The sequence below is a fragment of the Phalaenopsis equestris genome, unplaced genomic scaffold, assembly GCF_001263595.1.
Source record: "Phalaenopsis equestris unplaced genomic scaffold, ASM126359v1 Scaffold000049, whole genome shotgun sequence".
NCBI classification, from domain to species: Eukaryota; Viridiplantae; Streptophyta; class Magnoliopsida; order Asparagales; family Orchidaceae; genus Phalaenopsis; species Phalaenopsis equestris.
The window spans coordinates 329,796-355,167 of record NW_018164491.1 but is presented as its reverse complement, the minus strand read 5'-3'; the positions used below and the strand labels follow the sequence as shown (position 1 = coordinate 355,167).

Here is a 25,372-nt window from a genome sequence, read left to right as displayed (position 1 = left end):
TCTCAGTTTGTATCTCTCCACACTTCCATCAACTTTAAACTTCACCGTAAACACCCATTTGCACCCGTCTTTTTGTCTTTAGGTAGATCAATGACTGTCCAAGTGTTATTTCTTTTAAGAGCATTTATTTTTTCCATCACAGCTAATTTCCAACTCGGTTCACCTAATGCTTCTTGGACAGCTCTTGGAACAAGCATGTTAGAAATCCTAGACACAAATGCTCTATGATTTTCTTGATAGTTTTCTATATGACAAGTATTATGTGATAGGATGTTTCGTGCTTGTTCGGATTCCTTTTCTGAAAGCAATTAGAAGATCAAGATTAGAAGTGGAAGTAGAGGGAAGGTTACTCTGAGTTGTAGGGCCATTATTCGACAAATGTGATTAAACATCTGCTGAGGGAATAACTGGGGCTATAGTAACTTTATGAAATTTTTTCCTAGTATAAACCTGCAGCTCATGTTGAAGATTATGATCCGTTGGAAGTACTTTTCCCTCTATCTCTAATAAGGTAACATTTGACAAAATAGGATTAGTAGTGTTGAGCCTAGTTTCCATATCAGAATTAGTTAACGAAATGGGTAAAGTTTCCCAAAAATTATTTTCTTAAACTAAGTTCTCCCCCTGAAGAAAATTATTCTGAAAAAATGAGTGATCCTCGACAAACTTGACATTCTTGCTCTCAAAAATTTCTTTTGGACATGATAAAAGCATTTGTACCCACATTTATTGGAAGCATAATCAATAAATACACATTTTTCAGTTTTGGGATCAACTTTCGAGCGAAACACATTTGGGGCATGCACATAGCAAACACATCCAAAAACTTTTAAAGGAAGATCAACTCTTATCCTAGATGTGGAAAAATAATTTTTTAAGACTTGTAAAGGTGTTTAAATTTTAGAACTCAAGATGACATTCTGTTTATTTTAAGACATTCTGTTTATTAAATAACAGGAGGTAAGGAGTGCATTACCCCAAAGATATTTATGAACATTCATGAAAAACATAAGTGCCCCGGTAACTTCGAGTAAATGCCTATTTTTCCTTTTAGCAGTAATATTTTGTTGTGGTGTGTCACAACAAGTGGATTGATGCATAATATTTTTTTCCAAAATAAATGTTCTCAAATATTTGTTGAAATATTTAGTCCCATTATCCGTTTTTAGAATTTCAATTTTTGTTTGAAATTGATTTTCAATCCAGTGAAAAAAAATCTTTAAATCGTTGTTCAATTTCATATTTTTTTTCCAATAAATACACCCGACAAACTCGTGTCTGATCATCAATAAATGTTACAAATTATTTTTTTCAGAAAGTGTGTTAACTTTGGATGGGCCCCAAACATCACTATGCACCAAATAAAATGGTTTTGAAATAAAATATGATTTTATTGAAATGAAACACATGAATTTTAGATAAAATACACGTTTCACAATGAAGTTTTGAACAATCAATACTTTTAAATAGTTTAGAAAATAAAAATTTGAGATATGAAAAGCTAGGATGACATAATCTTTTATGCCATAACATAACTTAATCATAGTCAAAGCTTGAATTTGTACTACCTAATTCATGAGCTGTTTTGATCGCAGAATCAGTTCCATCATAGTAGTAATTCTATTTATTTCTCTGGCAGCTCCAATCGTCTTCCCCGAGTTCCGATCCTGAAAAACACAATTGAAAGGAGAGAAAAAAATGAAATAATTAGAATCTTTAGACAATTTGCTAACATAAAGAAGATTACATGTAAGTTTTGGAACATGTATGATAGATTTCAAAGAAATTTTTTTGAAATTTTAATAATTAATTTTCCTTCAATAGATGAAAAATTGCCATCGACAATTCTGATTTTTTCGGAACCGGAACATGGATAATATGAATTAAATAATTGAGAATAGCTTTTCTTATAATCAGTGGCTCTTGAATCAATAATCCAAGAAGTGGTTCTTCCTAGAAAAGCCAAAGGATTACTACCTATTTGTGCTATAGAACCGATATGAGCATTAGATGATGAGCAAGATTTCAGCTTTCAGCAGTTTAAGTTTAATAAGATGACTTAATTGCTCTTTACGAAGTGGGGATGACTCAGCCTCATTTGCGGTAGGTGTGCTATGTTCACTAGATTTTTTTCCCTTACCACCATTTGGTGGTTTACCATGCAATTTCCAGCATTTCTCGTGAGTATGGCGTGGCTTTTCACAGTAGTCACAATGCATGTTGTTTTTGTTTTCTACATGCTAGTTGTGAGAAGTTTTTCTGCGTACTTGAGCTTTAGAAATAGCTAACGCTGATCTTTTCACGGACTCGGTTGAACCTGCTTGAGCTTTAGAAATAGTTAACGCTGATCTTTTCACGGACTCGGTTGAACCTGCAGTCTTCTTTCACAGCATCACATGTTTCCGACTCTCTTCTCTCATTGCCTCCTCAAAAAACTTCACCAATTGGAGGCAGGGGATTTCTTCCAATTATTCGGCCATCATATTAAACGTTTAGACCTGCAAGAAATTTGATGATTCGAGCAGTATCCACCATCTTCTTGTACTGGTTGCAGCCATCGTTTGATTTCCACTCATGATCGTTGAATAAGTCCAGGTCCTGCCAAATCCGCTTAAGGGAATTGAAATACTTTGTCACAGAATCCTCACGTTAACAAATTTCCCCAAGTCGTAGGGTCAACTCATAAACTTGGGATTGATTTCCAAGATCAGAGTACATTTCTGAAATATTGTTCCATAATTCTTTGGCTGCAAAGTAATACAGATAATTTGCACTTAACTCTTCAGTTATGAAATTGACCAACCATGTCATTACCATTGAGTTTTCCACATCCTAAATGACATAAGTTATGTCATTCACGTCAGACTGTTTAGTATCATCTGTGATGTAGCTAATCTTTCCTCTTCCTCGAAGATACATGCGAACAGATTGTGATCATCGAAGAAAATTATCACCATTTATTCAGATTGTAGTGATCTGAATGGGATGATTTTTAGATTTATTTCTCTAAGGTTCGGACTGAGATGACTGAAGAGGTTGACTTTTCTTAGACGTGACTTCAGACATTTTAGAGATGAAGGACGGTGAGTTTGCTCGAGCCCGAGATTCGCCCACCGAAACAAAAGATTACCGTCTTCGCCCGCCGAAGCAGAAAAGATTATCGCCTTCGCTGCCGAAAGGACTTTGAGACGCGGAATCTTTTCGTCAACCACGCGCGCGATCCTTGCCAGCGAGACGTGATCCTTTCTCAGTTTCCGTTATCAGAGGATTACCACCTTCGCGAGATGGGAAGAAAGGAAAAACGGAAGATGCCACAGAGGATTACCGCCTTCAAGATGGACTTCGAGATGCGGACAACGCCATATAGGATCAGACGCTATTGTAGCCGCCACAAGTTATCGCCTTCAGAGAATTATCGCCTTCGCGAGATGGGAAGAAAAGGAAAAGCGAAAGACGCCACAGAGGATCAGACGCTGTGATACCAGAAAAAATAGTGGAAAAATATAAGAGAGCTTATTCTTATTGATGCTAAGAGGAGTATAAATACCCATTACAGAACTTACTGGTAAGAAAAATAATAGAAACAAAATACAGTAGACAATGAAATGAATAATAACAAATATAAGAGACAACTAAGCTCTCTAATTAAAGAGAAAAATAAATAGAGATTTCTAAGATCCCTCATACAATTTATAACCCTATAAATATAGAGTTATAACAAATATGAAATATAATCATCAGTTTTTAGGAGATCTTTCGACAGTCTTTTAGGTGCCTCCATCTAATTTTATGACAATGTTTCATTGTATGTTTTATTTTATAACTTTCATCTTAAAATTCAGAATTCATAGTCGATATTGAGTACTTAACTTTTCACATGGAATGACCTTACAATCTTTTCACTCTTGACGACCTTTTTTTTCAAAAAAAATAATCAATTTCTGTTTTATTATATCCATTCTTATAAGTAGTAATATTCTCTTCTCTTTTCATAAGGAATTAACAATAATAAAATAATACGTTAATGTAAAATCTAATATGGTTCTACATTTTTTAATAATCACTCTAAAATCATAGAAAATATGAATATTTTTAAAATTTACACCACTCTACTAACATGTCCATTTAAATGTCCTCCAATAAAATATTATCACCACTCTACCAACATGTCCATTTAAATGTCCTCCAATAAAATATTAATTTATTTAGGTCATTCTAGAATTTTTCATTTGAACCTATATCTAAACCTGCTTGAGGAGCATAAATATTTATAACATTCAAAATCTTAGTATCAATAACAATATTTAGGGTATACTTTTATTTCTATTTTTATTAATTTTTACAATATTATCTTTCAAACTCTTATCTATAATTACATTTATACCATTTCTAGTGCGACTCTTAACTGAATGCCAAAGTTTAAAATATAAGCTTTCAATCTCCTTAATTTTTTTCTGACACATTTAGTTTCTTTAATACGTAAGATATTTATCTTCATATGAACAATAATATCAACTAATTATTATGATTTACCTGTAAGAGAGCCATATTTCAAGATCTTATCTTAATATTAGTTTCAAGGACCAACTTCTTTACCTGCATTCGTCTGTAATATGAGAACCTTTGCTTATTTGATAATTTGACACTACATCCGGGCACTTTATGATTTACCTGTAAGAGAGTCATATTTCAAGATCTTATCCTAATATTAGTTTCAAGGATCAACTTCTTTAACTGCATTCGTCTGTAATATGAGAACCTTGCTTATTTGATAATTTGACACTACATCCGGGCACCGGTGTAGCGGTTCTTGCGCATTTTCACTGTATTCAGGCCATGCAACACATTGCTTTTAGGGGATGTCCTAACATTTACACAAGGAATTAAAGGGTTCATGTCGTGATTCTTCGACAAATTTTACGCTGGCTGTCAACTAACTGACCTATCGCAACCCTTAACTTTTCGCATCCGGGGCTTGGGACTTGGCAATGACAGTATTTCTTGATGTTCACTTTGAATCTTAAAAATTAAATATCCTTCGTTTCTCTAGATATATTCTATACAACAATAACAACAACAACAACAAAGCCTTAATCCCACTACGTGGGGTCGGCTACATGAATCCTTTTTCTCCATTGCATCCTATTTAGTGTCATATTTTCATTTAGTTCTAGTAAATTAAGATAAATTCTATAGATATATTTTATAGAATATATCTAGATATATTCTCTAGATATATTCTATACATTTTTAAAAAAATTTCAAATTCAACTTGGTTCTATAGATATATTCTATAGAATATATCTAGATATATTCTCTAGATATATGCTATACATTTTTAAAAAAATTTCAAATTCAACTTGGTTGTTTCTTAGAAAAGTACTCATGTATATTTTGAATAACCATTTATAACCGAATTTATATAATATTTTTCCTCCCAAGTTAGTGTTGTTGATAGGTCTAAATAAATTAATATGAAATAATTTCAGTAGTCTAGTAGTGATATGAATATTCTCTCAATTTGTTCACCATGCATACAAGCATCACAAATTTAATCAAAATATTAATCATGTTTTGGCAGTCTATTTATGGAATCAAAATTTAAAATTTTTTGTACTATGTGCAGACTTGCATGAAATGACTTTCAATGACATAACTAAGTCTGATTTGTGTTGAATTTTATGCCAACTAAATTTACTATTCATTTTTTTATATCAACCAAAATAAGTATTATTATGACTTTTTTTTCTAATAAAATGATATTATCATTTTTCTAATGATGCAATGTATTAAATAAAATTTAATTTATAATCTATGATCAAATTATTAGTTTATAAAAATTAAATTATATTTTAAGCGACTAATCATTATGACTTTATCTTTGGCTAATGTGTTGTTTTAACTACTTAGATCCAAATAAACTTCAATTTGGTATTGTCACCAAATGTGACATACTCATCATCTCTTGAATTCAATAGTATAAATTTTTATTTTTTATTTTTAATCATGTATTTTGAGTATCTACTAACCGAATATCACATACCTTCATTCCACTTTCAATAAAGGAAACCCTTCAAAAGTAAATCAGTGTGTTTGCTTGAGACCTATACTTGTTTGGGCAACCTTCAAACAATATGATTTATGATAGAATATGTATTTTGTATTTAGAATTGCCATTTTACTCAAATATAAGGTAAACATTCATCAAACTGTGCATGTATTGCATAATAATTTTTGGTTGTGTATTCTTATTTACCATAAAATTTACAACAAACATTGATATTTGCATATGGGCTTGGGTGGTAATTATGTTGAGTGTAATGATATGTATAATGAGCACGAGGATAAGAATAATTTCTAGCATTGGATCTTCTGGTATGCATGCTTGTGTTTATTTTTTGTGCTAGAATGAGGGGTTGAAAGAAAATTTAATCGTCTACAATAAAATATCCAGTTTTTCCAAAGATTCATAAAGCATGATAATAAATTGACTTTTCTTAAGATACTATAGTTATTATTCATGAAAATGAATATTTTGATTATATATATGTGTGTGTGTCTATATATATATAACATTTCTTGCTTTAATTTAGGTATTCCTTGAACAAATTAAGATTATATTAATAAATTCTTCATTAAGAATTTTACTTGCTCATAGCTGAGACAGATTTACCTTCTTTTCTGAATTTGTGGAGGAAGAAGTTCTATTATCATTATCTTACCTAGTTCATCATATGTTCTTTTTATTTTTCTTATTCCTGTTATGCTTTCTCTCTTTCGTACATTTCACTTCTCTTTTATTTTCTTTGAAACAACCAATTATGGATAATCTTGCCTAATGTGCTTATGTTTCTTGCAATGAAAATATTTTATTCCATCACCTGCAGAAGCATTGTTAGCTCTAAATTTATCAGCTTTATTTTTTTTCAAACCTCATATACTTTTTCTTTAGCATGAATTTTAGTATTCAATATAACTTGGCTCTCCCATCCGATTTTCCGTCACTTTTTGATGCAGATATCTTTGAATCTTCAACCTGTAGAGCCACCACTCTTGTTTTTTTATTTCTTCTTTTTTCCTTTATCGTTACTGCTTTTTCATGAGTTAAGAAAATCGAGCTACTGATTAAGTGAATAAGTAGAAAGATCCTTAAATTTCATAATTGTAGTTATATTTGGATTCAATTCCGTAGAAAAAAAAACGAAGAATCTTCTGAATCAAATTAATGTTCCTGTATATTTTACCTATTAGTGCAATGAATTTATAATATTCATAAATTTCATATGCGTACCACTAAAATGCTCATTAGATTTCATTTGAAATAATTCAAATTCCTAAATTAATTTACTAATATTTGCATTTTTTACTTCAGTAGTTTCTTCATATTTTATTATGCGTTTATCCTAAATATCCATTATAGTCTTAAGCATGGAAACTCTCATATTATCATTGGATTTTAGAACGCAATATAAATTGTTTACGGCCTTGGAACTTTTATTCGTTAGGTTCTGCCTTGGCAGGAGTCCATTTGAAAATGATTTTTCAACTTTTACATCATATGGTATCTTAGTGGGGGCTTTATATTCTATGGTTGTTATATTCCAAAGGTGAGGATCTTATTCTCTTAAGGATAGACTTATGTGATTTTTTCAATAATCAAATGATAGATTATCAAAAAATGGAGACTTCGTGGCGGAGTGACCTTTGTTGTTGCTAAAGAGAATATTTTAATTTAGTGAGCGGATTTAATATTTGTGGTTAAGTCAAAAAGATAGAGCTGAGACTTTGATATCAATTGAAATGTATGATATAACCAAGAGGCGGGTGAATTTTTGCTTTTTGAAAATAATGCGGACTTATAAAAATTTAACAGGGTGAAATTAATTGATTTCTTAGAAATAATGTACAGTTCAAAAAAAAATTTTAGTGAAAATTAGTAAGCGACGACACATATAATTTCTCACAAGATTCAGCCCTTGCCTGCATTCTCGCCTAGACCTCTATGCCTACTACTACAAGATCTCCTCTTTCTTGGGGTAGAGAAAGGCTTTATATCGTATATTTCCTGACAGGCAAGAGCAAACCAAAAACCAAGTTTATAAAAAAATGTTACAGTTTGCTTACAAAATTTTTCTAAATCCTTATAAGAAAATATAAAAGAAAATATGAGGTTCTAACTTCTTAGTCTAACAAAAATATAGAAAATAAAACTAAAATTTAAAAACTTTAAGAGCAATATTTCAGATCCTTGGGATCGCTCGAATAACTTTAAAACTGCTTGCAATTGAAGTAGATTTGAATGGCTTCAAGCTTTAGAAGCTTAGGATTAGCTCTGAATTTTCTTAAAGAATATAATTTTGAAGAGTTGGGAGAGTGGAAGTGTAAGAAAGTTTTTATAAGCATTTGTTTTCTCTCAAACTAACCACAACTCCCTCTATTTATGGGCAAAGTATATACAATATTTTCTTTAAATGCTCTCAAAATGTTTATAAATAAAGGCTAGTCAAAGTGGCTCCTACAATTGTCAAAATCCTCCAAATTAATCCTAAATTTTATTGAAAATGACTAATTTTTAAAATTATACAAATTCATATTTAATCGAAGGTATCATGTAGCATAGTAACATACATTTCGAAAATTTAGTGAATCGAATGAAATAGAAAGTAAGTCTAAATTCTTTCATTTTGAAATGTCTTTTTTGTAAAAATACTAATTTTTATGGGGCATTTATATACATACCATCCTAAGTTTTATGTATTTACATATCTAACATCTAAACTTTACTTTTTACATTTACACCACCCAAAACATTCATATCATATAAAAATACCAGCATTTTAATATTTAAAAAGTAAAATACACCTTTTTATGCACAGATAAGGTGACATGTATGTAAAAATCAATGTTTAGGTGTTAGATATGTAAATACACAGGAATTTAGTGGTATGTATGTACATAGTGGTATGTATGTACATCTTCATCTTCCAATTTTTAAATATTTGTATGAACTATTAAATGCTAAATGATCTAAAAAAATCTAAAATATTTTATGTAGAAACACATATATGTGATTAAGTTATCATAAAAATTTTAATTAAAATAAAAACTGTCTATATTGAATTAAAGTCTAAAATATTAGCTTATTACTTTTAATTAACATGATTAAGAATTGATGGATTATTTTGTTAATTTTTAATGCGATATATTAATTATATAAAATGATGTAAATTTATCAAAATAAAGACAATTAAAGAAGTTTATTGTTATACAAATTAAACTCGTTATTTTTGACTAGATGATTTGCTAAATTTTTGATAAATTAATATAAATTAAACTAACAGGATATAGAAAAATTTAAAATATGTCTCAACTTACTAATATTTTTAGAATAGTCAAAATATAAATTTCTTAAGTTTATGATATATATAATGATTTAAATTAATTTAATTTTTAATATTTATAGGATTTCCTTCTTAGAAGCTTGAGTTTGAGCCTTCATTTTGCAATTACAAACCTAATTGTTGAAAGGACTCTCTAGAACTAAAAATATAGTCTCAAGCTCTCTTTATGCCCTCGATCATCTCTTAATTTTCTTGATCTTCTATCAAATATATTGATTATCCATTTATTTGATTGGTACTGCTTCAGGTCCAAAATTCGTGCAATCTAATTTTGAAATCTCTGAGTGTAAACAATTAGAATATCTTTAATCATATATATTATCATTGAATTAAGCTCATGCACGCAATGGATTTTGGAACTAGTGAATATTTAGTTTAAAGAAATTTCCAAGCATTATTTGAACTTTTGACATTTATTTAAAGATCCAGAGAACTTCTTGAGCTTGAGTTCTTTTATTAATGATTGGTAAATCTATCCCTTTTTTAGTAAAAATAAAAATGGGATTAAGTGGATTACCAATGCTTCAAAGAATTCAGTACCTGCACACTTCTTAATGGTCATCTGCTTTCGTTATTTTGAGTCTGTATATGGTGGATTAATTGCCTTTAGATTGTTTATTCAACCATTTCACGTTGTGGAATTAGTTCCATTTTTCTAACTGCGCATCACAGTATTCTATTTGCTCATCCCATTCTTTGTTTGCTTATCTTTGACAACTCGTGACACTCTTCTTACCTATCCTTATTGTTTCTTTTTTTCTTTCCTGAAAGTTCTTACTGTATTGTGCTTTCTTATCATTTTGAAAATAAGATCATACTTGTTAAAGGAGAAGTTTTAACTATCTATTTTATGCCTTTGAAGGACGGCAAATGATTTCAGTTTAGTGATTGCCTTGCTTGATATCTTGTCTAGGGCATTGCAATGCATGTATTTAGGATTTTTCCCTGTCAAACGCTCCCATCCAACTATATTGGAATGATTATATTAGAAATAAGAGTGAGTTTAGTTTATGTTTTCTACATTTAAGATTTTTCTTCATACACAATCTAAATATACAACATTCTCTATTTTTATTGCAAATTATAAGGGTAAGAAAAAATTGACAGTGTCGAGATTTTAGATTTTTAATAAAACCTCAATAATTAAACATGTGATAGTTGTATGGGGCAGCTTTTCCTCAGCTTAAAGCTTAAAACATTGCTTGGTTCTACATCTATTTTGAACTGATCACCACAGCTGCCCCAATTGGATTTTTCTCTTAGCCGTCCATTTGGGGCTGATTTTCATAGTTTTGCTTTTTGCTTCCAAAGTGCTGTTTGGCTACAACTTTCTCACTGTTTTTAGAATTTTTGCGGGGAGAAGCACTTTTTTACAACTGAATTTGCTAAAATGTGAAAGGTGCAAGTAAGTTGCTGTCAAACTTTTTTATTATTAAAAATAATTATATTACCCCAACATTAGACAAAATATTTACTTTTTTCTCAACATATCTAGAATTATGTTTCACAAAGAATTCCAGCCGATCTATATGAATACTTAGCTGAACCAGAAGCACAACTTATTTTGGACAGACTTTCAGGTGTTAAATATTTCCCTCTGATATACATGGTGCAATGAAAATAAAAATGATCAGTATTGCTTTACTTTTATGATTGCTTATTATTGCTTTTGATGGCGATAATGTTATTGCTCATAAAAAGCTCAAATCTGTCTATTATCTTCTTACTATTTTGCTTGTTTTTTTCTCTTATATGCTCTTTTATTTCCTGAATTCATCTAAGTTCTTGATCATTTACCTAGGCACAATTAAGAGAGGTCTCTGTCCAAGATGAAAATGCTGCATATGAAAAGGTTATATCAAATTGCCAGAAGAAAAATCAAGAAAAACAGAATGAATCTAATGAGCTCCAAACTAGACTGAAGGTGAGAACTATGTGTTCTGGTAACACCTACTTTTATTCTTTGCTGAGATGTGTATGATTTATGATTTATGTTAAAATTGTGGAAATGCTGGCAACACCTATTTTCATTAATATTTCTACTTTTTAGGAACATGTGCATGCTTTACACATTGCTTGCTTGTAGGAGCTAGACTTTATTGAAAAGGATTTAAAGGAAAACCTGGAAAAAATAGAAGCTGAGGTGAGGTCGAGTCAATCCATAGTAGCAGAAAGTGGTTCTAACTATGCCGAACAGGTTGATCTATTGGATGAACATTTGAAGGGTGTGAAATCAGAAGAATTAGAAGAAAAGAAAGCAGAATTAGTTTGCTCTTTCTCCATTAGTTTCCTTCATCTTTTTTTTTTTTCCAAATGACTTGAAAATTGAATCAATGACAAGGTAAACTTTGTCTCCATTGTTCCGTGTTCTGTGCTCAGAATTCCTTGGACGTGATGGTTCAGAGATTAGAGGAAGAATGGTCTCTTGTGCAAAATGAATCTATTAAGAAACCATCTCCAGGTATGATTTAGTACCTTTATCCTTTTCATTTTTTCAGAAGTGAATAAATCATTAATTGCTTGTTAAAGACTCATTAAGTCTGTATCTTAACGATCACTGTTTAACTGCGGCAATAAGACCAATGGATGGGTTAAAATCAATAAATTGAGAAATTTTTTTAGAACTTTTGACTTTTTAATAAAACCCTACTCTAATTTTTTTTTCCTATTATTGTGGGATTGAAGAGGACGGTAGGATAATTGCTAGGATCAGGTAAAATTACTGATGAAAATTCTTCCGCTGAACTGCAAACTTCACAAAGATTACATTGAATAACATTCTATCTCAGCCCTACAGTTCCAAGCATATTAGCAAAGTTTCTCAATTAAAATTACTTATTACAGTACTGCTCTCTTGCTAAAGTTTCTCAATTAAAATTACTTATTACAGTACTGCTCTCTTTTAAGAGTTACCACACAGTAAAAAAAATCAAGATCAAGCATCAGACAATGGATATTTGATTTCAACTGCCAACTGAGGTCTTACAATGATATTTGCTTGGAAATTCTGACACTTTATATATATATATCATTTCTATTGGGTGTTACATGTGTTTATCTCTATTTTACACCTGTTTTTACAAAATCCAACCATCCTATATGATCACTCTTTCATTCCTTGGTCTTATGTACTTTCTTTATTACTAAATATCTACCTCTATTTTACATGCTCAAATCGTTTAAGGCTATTTTTAACTAGTGTTATCCCCACCATACTTTTAATGTAAGCATTTCTCTCTCTTTCCTTCAAGGCATGTTCCCATCTATATTCTAATTTTTTTGCTTAAAAGATTAAATGGGCTTCTATATATATATAAGTATTATTTGATTTTTAACAAATGATCATCGATTTCACATTCGCTAAAACAATTTACATTTTGAAACTATCATCCTCTTTTTCTTTGTCAAAAGGGGTCTCACTTGGTAAAAGTATTATTTAAAAGTGTTTTAACCATTTTATGCCATTTTAGACACCTTCTTTAAGGATCTTATGGTCTCTAAAAATTGTGTCCAACTCTTCTAAGAGAGATTGTGCTTCGGAGTCAATTTTTCATAAGATAGATTGAATTTCACATAAAATACTATCCATTATTTTTTTCTTATTTTGTGTAGACTTTATGATCTAGTTTCAAGTTTTCATGGGTGTAATTTCCCATGGTTAATTATCCCTCTCGGTCATGTGAAAGAATTTTCAATCAAGGCTATTTAACAAGCGCTGAATGTTTTCCTTATAGTACTAGTAGTTTGGTTTAAGATTATATAAAATTTATCACCTTTAGCTTATAGTGAATGCGGGCAGGAGGTTTATAATGAATTTGATCAAAATCCTATAATTATGTTATCTCATATCACAATGGACCAGTATATTTTGATGGTGGAGGTAGTTGATTCAACTTGACCAATAGATCTTTTTCAACAATCATTGGTTTTGTTTTTCTCTAAACTTTATAGACTTGAGATATAGAACTGTCTGAGAGAATAATTATAAGTCAATTCATGCGCTATCAAGTGCACATCATGATTTTCCACTCGGGAGATTTGGGCCAATGGGAAATTTGTGAGCTTTGTTCGTCACTGTAATTTAATGGTATCATTTTTAATGAACCACCTAATCATGCTTATCCATAACCATACTTTTCTGTGATGTCTTTGATAGTAGAATTATCATATTAGAGGACATATTCATTGTTCTTGCTGGCATCAGATCTTTGATATTGATCATAGAAGTACACGTAATATATCATTAATTTTTACTAGCACTTTCAAAGTCTTATATTTATTAATTGATTTTATTACTCTTTTATGGCGAGACATTTTTAAAATTTTTATATTAAATAGATACCTAAAACTAGTGTCGCTAAGTCAGGCCTGGTGGCATAAGCGAAAACACATCAGCTTTCGAAGTATATCTATGATAATATTAAAGCTAAAGTTTGTCTTCTCGATTTATCAAAATTCTAAAGGCAAGTGAGAGGACTTTTGATCCTGCAAGTAGGGAAACACAAGTCTTTATTACTCAAGTTTAAGGCTCAAACAGATTAAGAAGCACAAACTCAACTCACTTAAATATGACCGAGTAATTAACAACTCTTTTTACTAAAGAAGTCATTGATTGTCTGCAGTAAGAGTACTTTTGTTTTGTCAGTATGATTATAAGGTTGCCCAGTTTTGGGTTTTTCTGATTTGATGCGTTCAAGCGGCTTAGATTTGAGAGATTTTCTTAATTGGTCATTGGGTCAATATAAAATTAAAGAGACAACTCTTATTCAAGAAAACACACATGCAACTATGTAAGGAGATTCTCATATATACAATCTGCTAGACCTTGGAGGAAAAAAAGAGATTTTCTAAGCTTGCAAGCTCTAACAAACTGAGTTAGTGAAACATAATTCGTTTATAGCTCAATTATATGGCTCAAATGGGTCAAGAAGGGCTCAAATGGGTCAAGAAGGTCAAACCGAATGTGTTCAAATATCATCGAGTTGTTGACAATTCTCTTACCACACCATAAGAACATGAGCAATAATATGGCCTCCATTTCGTCGGTTTAATTATAAGAGGATCAAGTTTTAAATATATTTGATTTGATGAGTTCAAGTGACCAAAATCGAGAAGATTTTCTGAATTAATTGAGGGATTAAGAAAAAGTCAAAGAGACAATTGTCATTCAAGGATGGGTCCTCACAACCATGCAAGAAGATTTGTAAGCATGTAAGCTCAATGATATTAAAAATTAAGAAATAAAATTTTTGAGTAAGTTTTAACAAATCAAGTTAAAAAAGCCATGAATGCCTATAGTTTAGGTCTAGTATTTAAGCGGGTCAAAAAGGTTGGACTTAACACACTCAATTATGGTTGATTCACTGTCAACTTTATTACCCAATATGCTATCGAAATGACCAGGGTAATAGAACTCCCATCTCATTAGGTCCTAAGCCTATTTATTTGATGAGTTCAACTAACTCAGTTTAGATTTTCTCAATTGTTCAACAAATTGAGAAAAATAAGATGAGTGATCCTTGCTCAAGAATGCATCAAGTTGATTTTGGTATAACAAAAACAACAACAAGCCTTTGTCCCACTAAGTGGGATCTGCACATGAAATTGGTATCATTGTTAAATTGAAATATCAACTTTCTTCAACAAGTTTGATAAAGTGCAATGCACAAAACTGGAGCAATTAAAATTTCATACAAAGCATAAGATTGAATTAAGGAAACTTTGTCGTTAATAAGACATTTATGGCCATCTACTTAGAGTGCGTTTGTTTGAGTTTTCCAGACAACTTTCAAAACCAATTTCCCGAATCAGGCATTTGATTCGTGCTTCCTAGCATCGCATTGTAACTCGCGGTTGCTTTTGTATGAAATTGGTATCATTGTTAAATTGAAATATCAACTTTCTTCAACAAGTCCGATAAAGTGCAATGCACAAAACTGGAGCAATTAAAATTTCATACAAACCATAAGATTAAATTAAGGAAACTTTTTTTTGTTTATAAGACATTTAAGGCCATCTACTTAGAGTGCATTTGTTTGAGCTTTCCAGACAACTTTGAAAACAAATTTCCCGAATCAGGCATTTGATTCGTGCTTCCTAGCATTGCATTATAACTCACGGTTGCTTTTCTTCTCCCTCGTGACCGCGGCCCGCATCCCGTGTTCTGCGTCTGGGGTGGATTTGTCTACTACATTCACTATTTTACCCATCGCATTTTTTCTTTTGAAAATCCATTTCGTTATTTTAATTGAAGGTTCGATGAAGTTTTTAAAGGCAAAAGATGGTTTTCAAAGTTTCTTTTTTAATGTATGCCACAGGTTTTTAGATGTACGTGTCACCTTATTTTTTTAATTAAATAATAGGTTGGTTAATTTGTCAATATTATACTTCATGAGACATAAAATTAATTGATTTAAGAAGTATAAAATTTGATCCTTACAATTAATAGTTAAAAATAATTTTATGCTCATTAATAAATTTTATGTTCATTAGTTGATATTATAATTCGTTGAAAGATTAATATTTTATGTATTCAAGAAACTAAATGGGTTGGAGAAAAGGCTAAGGAGATTGATAACTTAGGTTTTAAGCTTTGGTATTATTGTAAGAGTCACACTAGAAATGGTGTAGGTGTAATTATAGATAAGAGTTTGAAATATAATGTTGTAAGAATTAATGGAGTTGGGGATAGTATTATAACCCTTAAGATTATCATTGATACTAAGATTTTTAATATTATAAGTGCTTATGCTCCTCAAGTAGGTTTAGATATAAGGTCTAAAGATAAATTCTGGAATCACTTAGCAGACTTAATATAAGTGATACCTCTTAAAGAAAAAATATTATTTGAGGAGATTTAAATGGACATGTCGGTAGAGTGGTAGAAAGTTTTATAAATATTCATGGTGGCTACGGTTTTGGAGTGAATAATGAAGAACGTAGAGTCATTTTAGATTTTTCTTTAGCTTATGATTTTGTTATTACTAATACTTTATTCAAGAAAAGAGATGAACATCTTATTACTTATAAGAGTGAATCTAATAAAACACAAATTGATTATTTTCTTATGAGAAGAAGAGATCGTCGAGATTGTAAAGATTGTAAGGTCATTTCAAGTGATTATTTAAGTACCCAATATCGATTATTAGTTCTAGATTTGAATACTAGAACTCATCATTGTAAAATTAGATGGAGGAACCTAAAAGTCACAAATAAAATTTTTTTTGAGTAAAATTCAAGATTTCAAATTTGGAATGTTTATGAAGAAACAAATGCTATGTAGGATAAAGTAACAAACACTATTAAACTAGTAATAAAAGATGTACTCGGGGAATCAAAAGAAAAAGTTTTTATAAAAAAAAATAGTTGATGGTGAAATAATAATGGGTAAGAAAAGATAAAATATAAGAAGTTATGTTATAAAAATTGTTTTAGATGTAAAAGCATAGAGAACTAAGAAAAATATCGAACGGTCCGCAGGGAGTCCAAAAGAACGATTTGTGACTCTAAAAATTTTGATTTTAGTGATATTTATAATAGATTAAATACTAAGGAGGGTGAAAAATATATCTTTAAACTAGCCAAACAAAAAGAGAAGAAAAGTAAAGATTTAACTCAAGTAAAGTGTATTAAAGATGAAAATGAAAAAGTATTTTTCTTAAAAAAGATATTCAACATAGGTGGGTGTGTTATTTTGATAAACTTTTTAATGAAGTTTCTGAAAATATGATCGACCTTAGCGATCTTAATATCATTAATAATAGTAAAATGTTTTATTTTTACCATCGAATTAGTAATCGCACTAGTAAAAAAGAAATTGAGGAGGCTTTAAAGAAAACTGAGGGTGGAAAGTATGCAGGACCTAATGATTCCCAATTGAAGGGTGGAAATATTTAGGAGATTTGGGAGTTTCTTGGCTTACTAAACTCTTTAATATTATTTTAAAAACTAAAAATATGCTAACGAGTGGAGGAAGAGTATTTTGGTTCCCATTCTGAATTATAAAAGGGATGCACAAGAGTGCAAATTATAGAGGAATTAAGTTGATGAGTGATGTGTCATACTATAAAATTATAGGAGAGGGTAGTTGAGCATAGGTTAAGATGTATTACGAAGATTTCTCATAATCAATTTGGATTTATGTTGGGCAGGTCTACTATTGAAGCCATACATTTATTGAGAGGTTTGATAGAGAAGTTAAGAGATAATAAGGAGGATCTACATTTGATTTTGATTGATTTAGAAAAAAGCATTCGATAAGGTTCCAAGAGATATCCTTTGGAGAGTTCTTGAGAAGAAAGGTGTTGATACGACTTATATTCAAGTCATTAAAGATATGTATGCTAGAGCTGTTACTTGTGTTGGAGTTGAAGGAGGATTGACCAAATATTTTCCTATTTTTGTTGGTTTACTTTATTGAAGCTCATATCTTTTTGCTTTAGTTATGTATGGTCTTACTGGACATTTACAAGTGGATGTACCATGGTGTATGTTTTTTGCTGATGATATTATTCTAGTGGCTAAGACGAGAGAAAAAGCCTAGGGAAAACTTGAATTATGGAGGTCTACATTGGAGTCTAATAGCCTTCATTTGAGTAAAACTAAAACTAAATACATGGAATGTAATTTTAGTAGGAGTAGCTCAATTGACAGAAGTGTAACTTTGGGTGATCAAATTATTAAATGCTATCGATTTAGATATCCCGGATCTGTTGTTCAAAGCGACAGTGATATAGATGGGGATGTTAATAGTAGAATTCAAGTTGGTTGAAGTGGAGGAATGCTTCGGGCCTTTTAAAATATGACACTAAATAGGCACTGAATGTTGGCCTTTAAAAGAGAAGCATAATACTAAGTTAAGTATTGCCAAGATGAGAATGATTAGGTGGATGAGTGGCTTTACACTTAGAGACAAAATGCGTAATGAATATTTCTGTGATAGGGTTGGTGTAGCTATAGTGACGGACAAAATTAGAGAAATTCATCTTTAGATGGTTTGGTCATATGAAACGTCGCCCATCTGATGATCCGATTAGGAGAGTTGATCTTTTAAATTCGACTTACTTTAAGAAAGGCAGATGTAGAACTAGGAAGAGTTGGGCTTATTGTATAAAGAAATGATCTTAATTTATTAGAACTGAATGAAAATATGACACTAAATAGGCACTGAATGTTGGCCTTTAAAAGAGAAGCATAATACTAAGTTAAGTATTGCCAAGATGAGAATGATTAGGTGGATGAGTGGCTTTACACTTAGAGACAAAATGCGTAATGAATATTTCTGTGATAGGGTTGGTGTAGCTATAGTGACGGACAAAATTAGAGAAATTCATCTTTAGATGGTTTGGTCATATGAAACGTCGACCATCTGATGATCCGATTAGGAGAGTTGATCTTTTAAATTCGACTTACTTTAAGAAAGGCAGATGTAGAACTAGGAAGAGTTGGGCTTATTGTATAAAAAATGATCTTAATTTATTAGAACTGAATGAAAATATGACACTAAATAAGCACAATGTAGAAAAAGGATTCATGTAGCCGACCCGACGCAGTGGGATTAAGACTTTGTTGTTGTTGTAATAAATTTTATGCTCATAAAATTTATTTTCAAAATAATTTGCTTCTTCCTCACAACTGCGGCTAGCTGCCTAAGAGTGGCATGGGTGCACCTGAGATTAGGGTTATTTCAGATATTTTATTCACAAACAACACTTTCAAAACCTAATTTTTCAAACAGATCAGCTGCTTTAGAAACACCATCTTTTAAATAACAGATTTTCCATAGTAGCTTTTGACTAAGATTTCATACAGTCACAACTGAAACAAATGTACATTTAAGATATGCTTGAAGAGCTAGTCACCATCATGCATCTTTTAATAAGTTTGTCATGAAAATATAAAATATAGGATAGAAGGAATTTGAAACTTTAAAAAAGTTAAAATAAGATATACGTCAAGTTCATGGTATTAGAATACACAGGATAGAAAATATTTTCTTTTTTCTAAACATTTAACAATGATAAATCAGTCTAATTCCTTTGTGAAGTTCAGCGAAATACAAATATAAGACAAATGGTGTTTTAAATCTCAAGCATAGAACAATAAAAAAAATCTCAAAACTACAATTAAGAAATTATCTTTTGTCCATTATGCATAAAGAGGTTATGCCCTTTTCTTGTACATATACTATTGATTTATTTTCATTTTCTTAAGAGCGGTGGATTAAACGCCTCTACAAGTCATCTCAATAGAGAGAAAGCTTTGTAATACACATTTTTTTGATGTAGGTACACAGAGCCTCATGTAAGCCTTTGTAAGTGTGGTGGGTTTCAAAACCCATGATTGAGGTTTCTCTTACACTAATTATGCATGTTTTCTTAAGCATGATGGGAATGCCTAGTATTTTCCATATATGCCTTATATCTGGTAGATATTGTTTGAAGTTTTTGAAATTTTCAGGAGCCTTGTTAGCAAAAGAATTTAAAATTTATACAATCAAAATGATCTCTAAACTCAATAATGTGATCAAATATAAAAGGCAATTATAAATTTATAAAAATAAAACATTATAGCACAATTCAAATGCAATGCATCTCACTTCAAATGATCTATAAGAATAAGAACTGCGAACTATAATTGAATACAGATAGAACCTATAATTAATTTGACAACTCCTCAATTTGGAAGAACGAGACCTTTTAATATACACTTGAAAGTATGTTACATGTCATATTGAAAGATCTGAAAAGAACCAAAAAGGAACCACAAGAGGACTTATAAGGGCCTTGAAATCTTGTGAAATGAGTATTAATGGATGCTCTTACTCGTAAATGTTAGAACCATGAAATGCAAATGAGATCATCCATTCATACAACAACAACAACAACAAAGTCTTAATCCCAACGGCTACATAAATCTTTTTTCTCCATTGCGTTCTATTTAGTATCATATTTTCATCTAGTTCTAATAAATTAAGATCATTTTTTATACACTAAGCCCAAGTCTTCCTAGGTTCACCTCTGTCTTTCTCAACAAAAGTTGAATCTAAAGCATCTGCCCTCCTAATCAGATCATTAGATGGTCGACGTTTAATGTGACCAAATCATCTATGATGACTCTCTCTAATTTTGTTTGTCACTGGAGCTACACCAACCCTATCGCAGATATAATCACCCTATCACAGATATAATCATTGCTCATTTTTGTCTCTAAGTGATAAGCCACTCATCCACTTAATCATTCTCATCACGACAACACTTAACTTAGTATTATGCTTCTCTTTTAAAGGCCAACATTCAACGCCATAGAGCATTGTAGGTCTCTCCACCATCTTGTAAAATTTTCCTTTAAGTTACACAAATGGCCCGAAGCATTCCTCCACTTCAACCAACACACTTGAATTCTACTATTAACATCACCATCTATATCTCTATCGCTTTGAACAACAAACCCCGAGATATCTAGATCGTTCACACCTTTTAATAATTTGATCACCCAAAGTTACACTTCTGTCACTAGAGCTACTACTACTAAAATTACATTCCATGTAATCAGTTTTAGTTCTAGTCAAATGAAGGCCTTTAGACTCCAATGTAGACCTCCATAATTCAAGTTTTCCTGGGCTTTTTCTCTCCTCTTATCCACGAGAAGGATATCATCAGCAAAAAGCATGCACCAAGATACATCCATTCATATGCGAAAAAATATTTCCTATCAGGCCCGCGTGATCAAAATGCAATGCAAACAAAAAATTTCAAGACAAAATGCAACTTATGTCAATTACAACTAGATTCACAGAACCAACACATGAGTGGACTAAATGCGATTGTTAAAAGCTTTAAATGAAGAGTTTGCACATATCTTAGCGGCAACATATTTGCCAAATAATTAAATCCAAAAAAAATTTGTAGTACTATGTGAGCTACGAAGTAGCTTTCAACTCAAATACAATACAATAGTGAAAGTATATCAAAAAATAATATTATGCATGGGATCTGATAAATGCACTAATGCTTAGGCTTAAGATCAGAATACTTTGCGTATTAATACAAACAAAATACATCTGTATGTGTTCAACAATTGTGCTAAACCCTTGAACTTAAGACCAAAGAATGCTGCACAGTCTAATGATAAGCTCAATTTGCCTTGCTTTGAGTGGCTTGTGGTTGCTCTGAAATGCATGTAATCATTTTGAAAAAAAATAAATTCTTTTCGAAACCTAAAACTTAATTAAGACATACATGCATCATATATCATTTTAGTTAGATAATCAACCTTTTCCCACTTTTTAACTCTAATTGGATTAATATGTGGCTTGTTTTTTCAAAGATGTCATGTCCAACCCTTACATTTCATCGTAATTGTGGTAAATTTTTGTGCGCCAATATATTTGAAATCATAACCAGTTTGTTTATTTTAAGGTTTTATTATAGACTATTAAATTAACATTAACTTTGAATGTTTCTTATATTGGCTTGAATGGACAATGTGGGTTCTAGTATCTACCTAAACATCCATAGATCATGTTCATTATGAATCTCCCTAAGTTTGTTTGCGAGTGTAATAGGAATATAAATGAATTATATTTGCCTGAAATCTTTTGAACTTGATAATTTTAGTATAAGCATAGTGACCTCAGCTGTCCCTTGCTAGTAAAGGTTTACCTTTGTTGCCACTGCATTTGTATTTAAGTCTTGTGAAATTATAGTATTCAACTGTCATGCGATCTGGACTGACTTCGAATGTATTAAAAGTAAGATGTCATACTCTTGTATTAAGTGGACTTTCCAGTGGTCTTGTTCTAGTTCAAATCGAACGCCTGTTCTGAGCTTTGCTGAGCAATTCGTGAGTAAACTTAATGATGTCCCTTTCATCATATGCAGCTCAAAGGGAGAAGGCACTGGAAAAGCAGCTCCATAGCCTGATTGAACAATTGACTGCAAAGCAAGTAAGTTTTGACTTCAAGATTTTCCTTGATTTGTCTCCCTCTCTCTCTCTGTTGGATTTTCCATTTCGTTGGAGGAGAACTGTCATTCTCCACTTATTTAGATTTTGAGGTTATAACTTACAAGTATAATATCGTTCCCTTTAACATCATAAGATATAATTTTAGTGTGATTATGAGAATTTTTAAGAAAGCTTTTTCATCAATTTGATGCATTAAAATTTTCATGATGGATGGCTTGAAATGCATTTGAAGTTAATTTTGATTTTGAAGTATAAGGACTTTCAAGTGATTTAAAATCATGTGTTGTTGATTATAACTTTGCATTATTGGGTAGTTTTTGATTGGTGAGATATATAGGTAGTGCTAGAAATTTTAAACAGCTTCTATATGCTATTCGATTATACATTTATTTTACATATATTTGATTAATGGTGAAATCATCATGAAAATTGATGAAACTCAATTATATTTAATTTTTAATTATGATTTTATATTAGGGCGATTTCAGTCGAAACCATCATGAAACTTCATAAATATTTTTGGCTTCAATTTTCAAGTCTCTCAGCCGGAAGTCTAGAACTTCTATGAAACTTCACATTAAAGTTATACTTTTAATGAAATTTGGCTATAATTCATGAGTATTAATCAAAGTCTTAGAAATTTGTGACAAATACTCTTTTTCATCCATTAAAAATACTTTCAATTGTTTTTTGTAATAAAAAAACGATCAAACAAAACTGCATTACAAAACTACTGCAAAGACTAAAATTTTATGATGGGATTGACATTGAAATACAAATTGAGTTTTAAAAACCATTGATTCTTATTTTGCACATTACAATGAATTGTGTGCTTTTTAATTTGAAGATTATTATGATAGTAATTGCAAAAAAAAAAAAAAAAAAAAAAATAAGTTCCTATCTTCCAAGAGATTCCAAGAGAATCACTGTTCTTTACCCAATTAATTTTTGGTATTATGGTTTCCAATTGCATGATCAAATTTGACCTTTGCCGCTAATATTATTAAAACTAATGTCATTCGTGGTTGGCTAAAAAATTTAACACTAGTTCGCTATGACTGCATGATAAAGTGATTGAGATTCCGAAGTATATGTAGAGACTTTCAATTGGATGTGAACTTGACGATATCTTGCATATATTAAATTATTTTGATTGGTGAAATATATGGGTAAACTATACTTTTGGAAAGCCTTTCATATGCCATCCAATCATCCTTATATATTCATATTCACGATGAAAGATTAAATCATCTAAAAATTGATCAAACTTGGCCCATGCATAGTTCTCGTGTCATAGATCACTATTAATTGTTTGATTTTGAAATTAAAAATTATATAAAGCGGTTGATAAGAACAAAATTCGAAGGAGAGTAGTCATCTAAAAATTGATCAAACTTGGCCCATGCATAGTTCTCATGTCATAGATCACTATTAATTGTTTGATATTGAAATTAAAAATTATATAAAGCGGTTGATAAGAACAAAATTCGAAGGAGAGTAGTCATCCTAATAGGAAGAGAAACACTATTTTCCTGCTAATTAAATTTTGGATACCTCCAAATTCAAGATCAAAATTGTCCATTATCATTTTTAAAACAAGATAATGCTCGATTTAAAAATTTTTTATGATAATTTGATCATTAATTGAGTGCATCAAAGTTTCATGTTAATGACTCTGACTGCATGATAAGATAATTATCAAGTTATAGGATTTTTTAAATAGCTTGGAATCAAATGAGTTTGTTGATGATATCATGCATATATTGAAAGGTATACATAGGTAAATTTAAACTTTTAAAATAGACTGTATGTTTAATCTTCCCTATTTTTTCTTATGCTCAAGCAATTTTTAAACCATCTTGAAAATTTATGAAATTTGATCCATATATTATTTTATGTTGTGAGTCACAATCAATTATGTGAGCTTCACTGTGAAGTTTGTACAAGCAATTGATGCAAAAACTGAAATTAGATGAGAGTATTTATTTTCTTTCCATAGAGAGAAAAAGCAATATACACTTAAATGATATATCTTCGCTTCTTGTAGGCACAAGCAGAGAATCTCATTGTCGAGATACGCACCAAGAAAAAGGAATTAGAGAATCTCAGCAACATGCAAATGAAGCTTGACACTAATTCCACTGATGTTAGCACCACAAGGAATCGCTTTAATAGGGGCATGACAGGAACGGATCCAGCTTATGCTGATTATGTTGGAGACTCCTACTGCAGGTCTTCCACTGCAGGCATCAGAAAAGAAAGCCTGCAAAAGCTTATGCTTCTAAGGTCTGCATTTGTTCTGTATATTTTAGCCCTCCATGTAATTGTTTTTATAAAAATCTCCTTTTGATTTGTCTCTTATTTCATGGCATTCTCTGTATTTAGTTTCTATGGTAGAAACTCATCTTTTTATCGAGTGGCTATTTCTTTTGTTCAATTCTCCAAGTAATCCTTTAAACCAATGAAACTTAACATCATACGGGACAGGCCAAGCTCTTCCAATTGTACATTTCTTGAGGGTGTTTCATTTATTTATTTTTTTCATTTTTTATTTTTTTGTAGTGTAACGTTAGTCTAGCACACTGCCTTATGAGAATTTATCACGATCTCAGCAATGGACGGAAGTGGCAAGAAGTTTAGAGAGGTTAGAGATTTAAAATGGCAACCAAATTCCAAAACAAAGTTTTTGACATCCAACTGTCCACATGCTGCAATAGATCTGAAATAACATGATTAGAATTTTAGAACATGCACCCAGCTCCAAACGATAGGGAATGCTACAACCGAAATCGCCCAACTTCTGGAGCAAAAAACCTTGGCCTCACTGAAAGTCATATGGCACAACCCAATATTTTAGCAACAAATAAGGATAGATGCTATGTGCTTATTGATGTAGAAAAGCAACCAAGGCAATTATAGCGTTTTGCCAAATATTTTCTAATTTTCTTTCTTTTTCCATGAGATGACTCTTAGAAGAGCATGACTTTTTTTTTTTTTTTTGATTG

The 25,372-nt window shown here is 31.0% G+C and overlaps 1 protein-coding gene across 1 annotated transcript in view; it reads left to right on the top strand.

The window, feature by feature from the left end:
• Positions 1-24,832, top strand: part of LOC110019114 — a 35,277-nt gene extending 10,445 nt beyond the window's left edge. Inside the window, exons 2-6 of the mRNA XM_020716686.1 lie at positions 11,203-11,325; positions 11,488-11,667; positions 11,781-11,862; positions 22,283-22,347; positions 24,415-24,832. Of these exons, the coding sequence (XP_020572345.1) occupies positions 11,203-11,325; positions 11,488-11,667; positions 11,781-11,862; positions 22,283-22,347; positions 24,415-24,717 (753 nt within the window). The 3' untranslated portion in view covers positions 24,718-24,832. The remainder of the gene's footprint in view (positions 1-11,202; positions 11,326-11,487; positions 11,668-11,780; positions 11,863-22,282; positions 22,348-24,414) is intronic.
• The last annotated feature ends 540 nt before the right edge of the window (positions 24,833-25,372 follow it).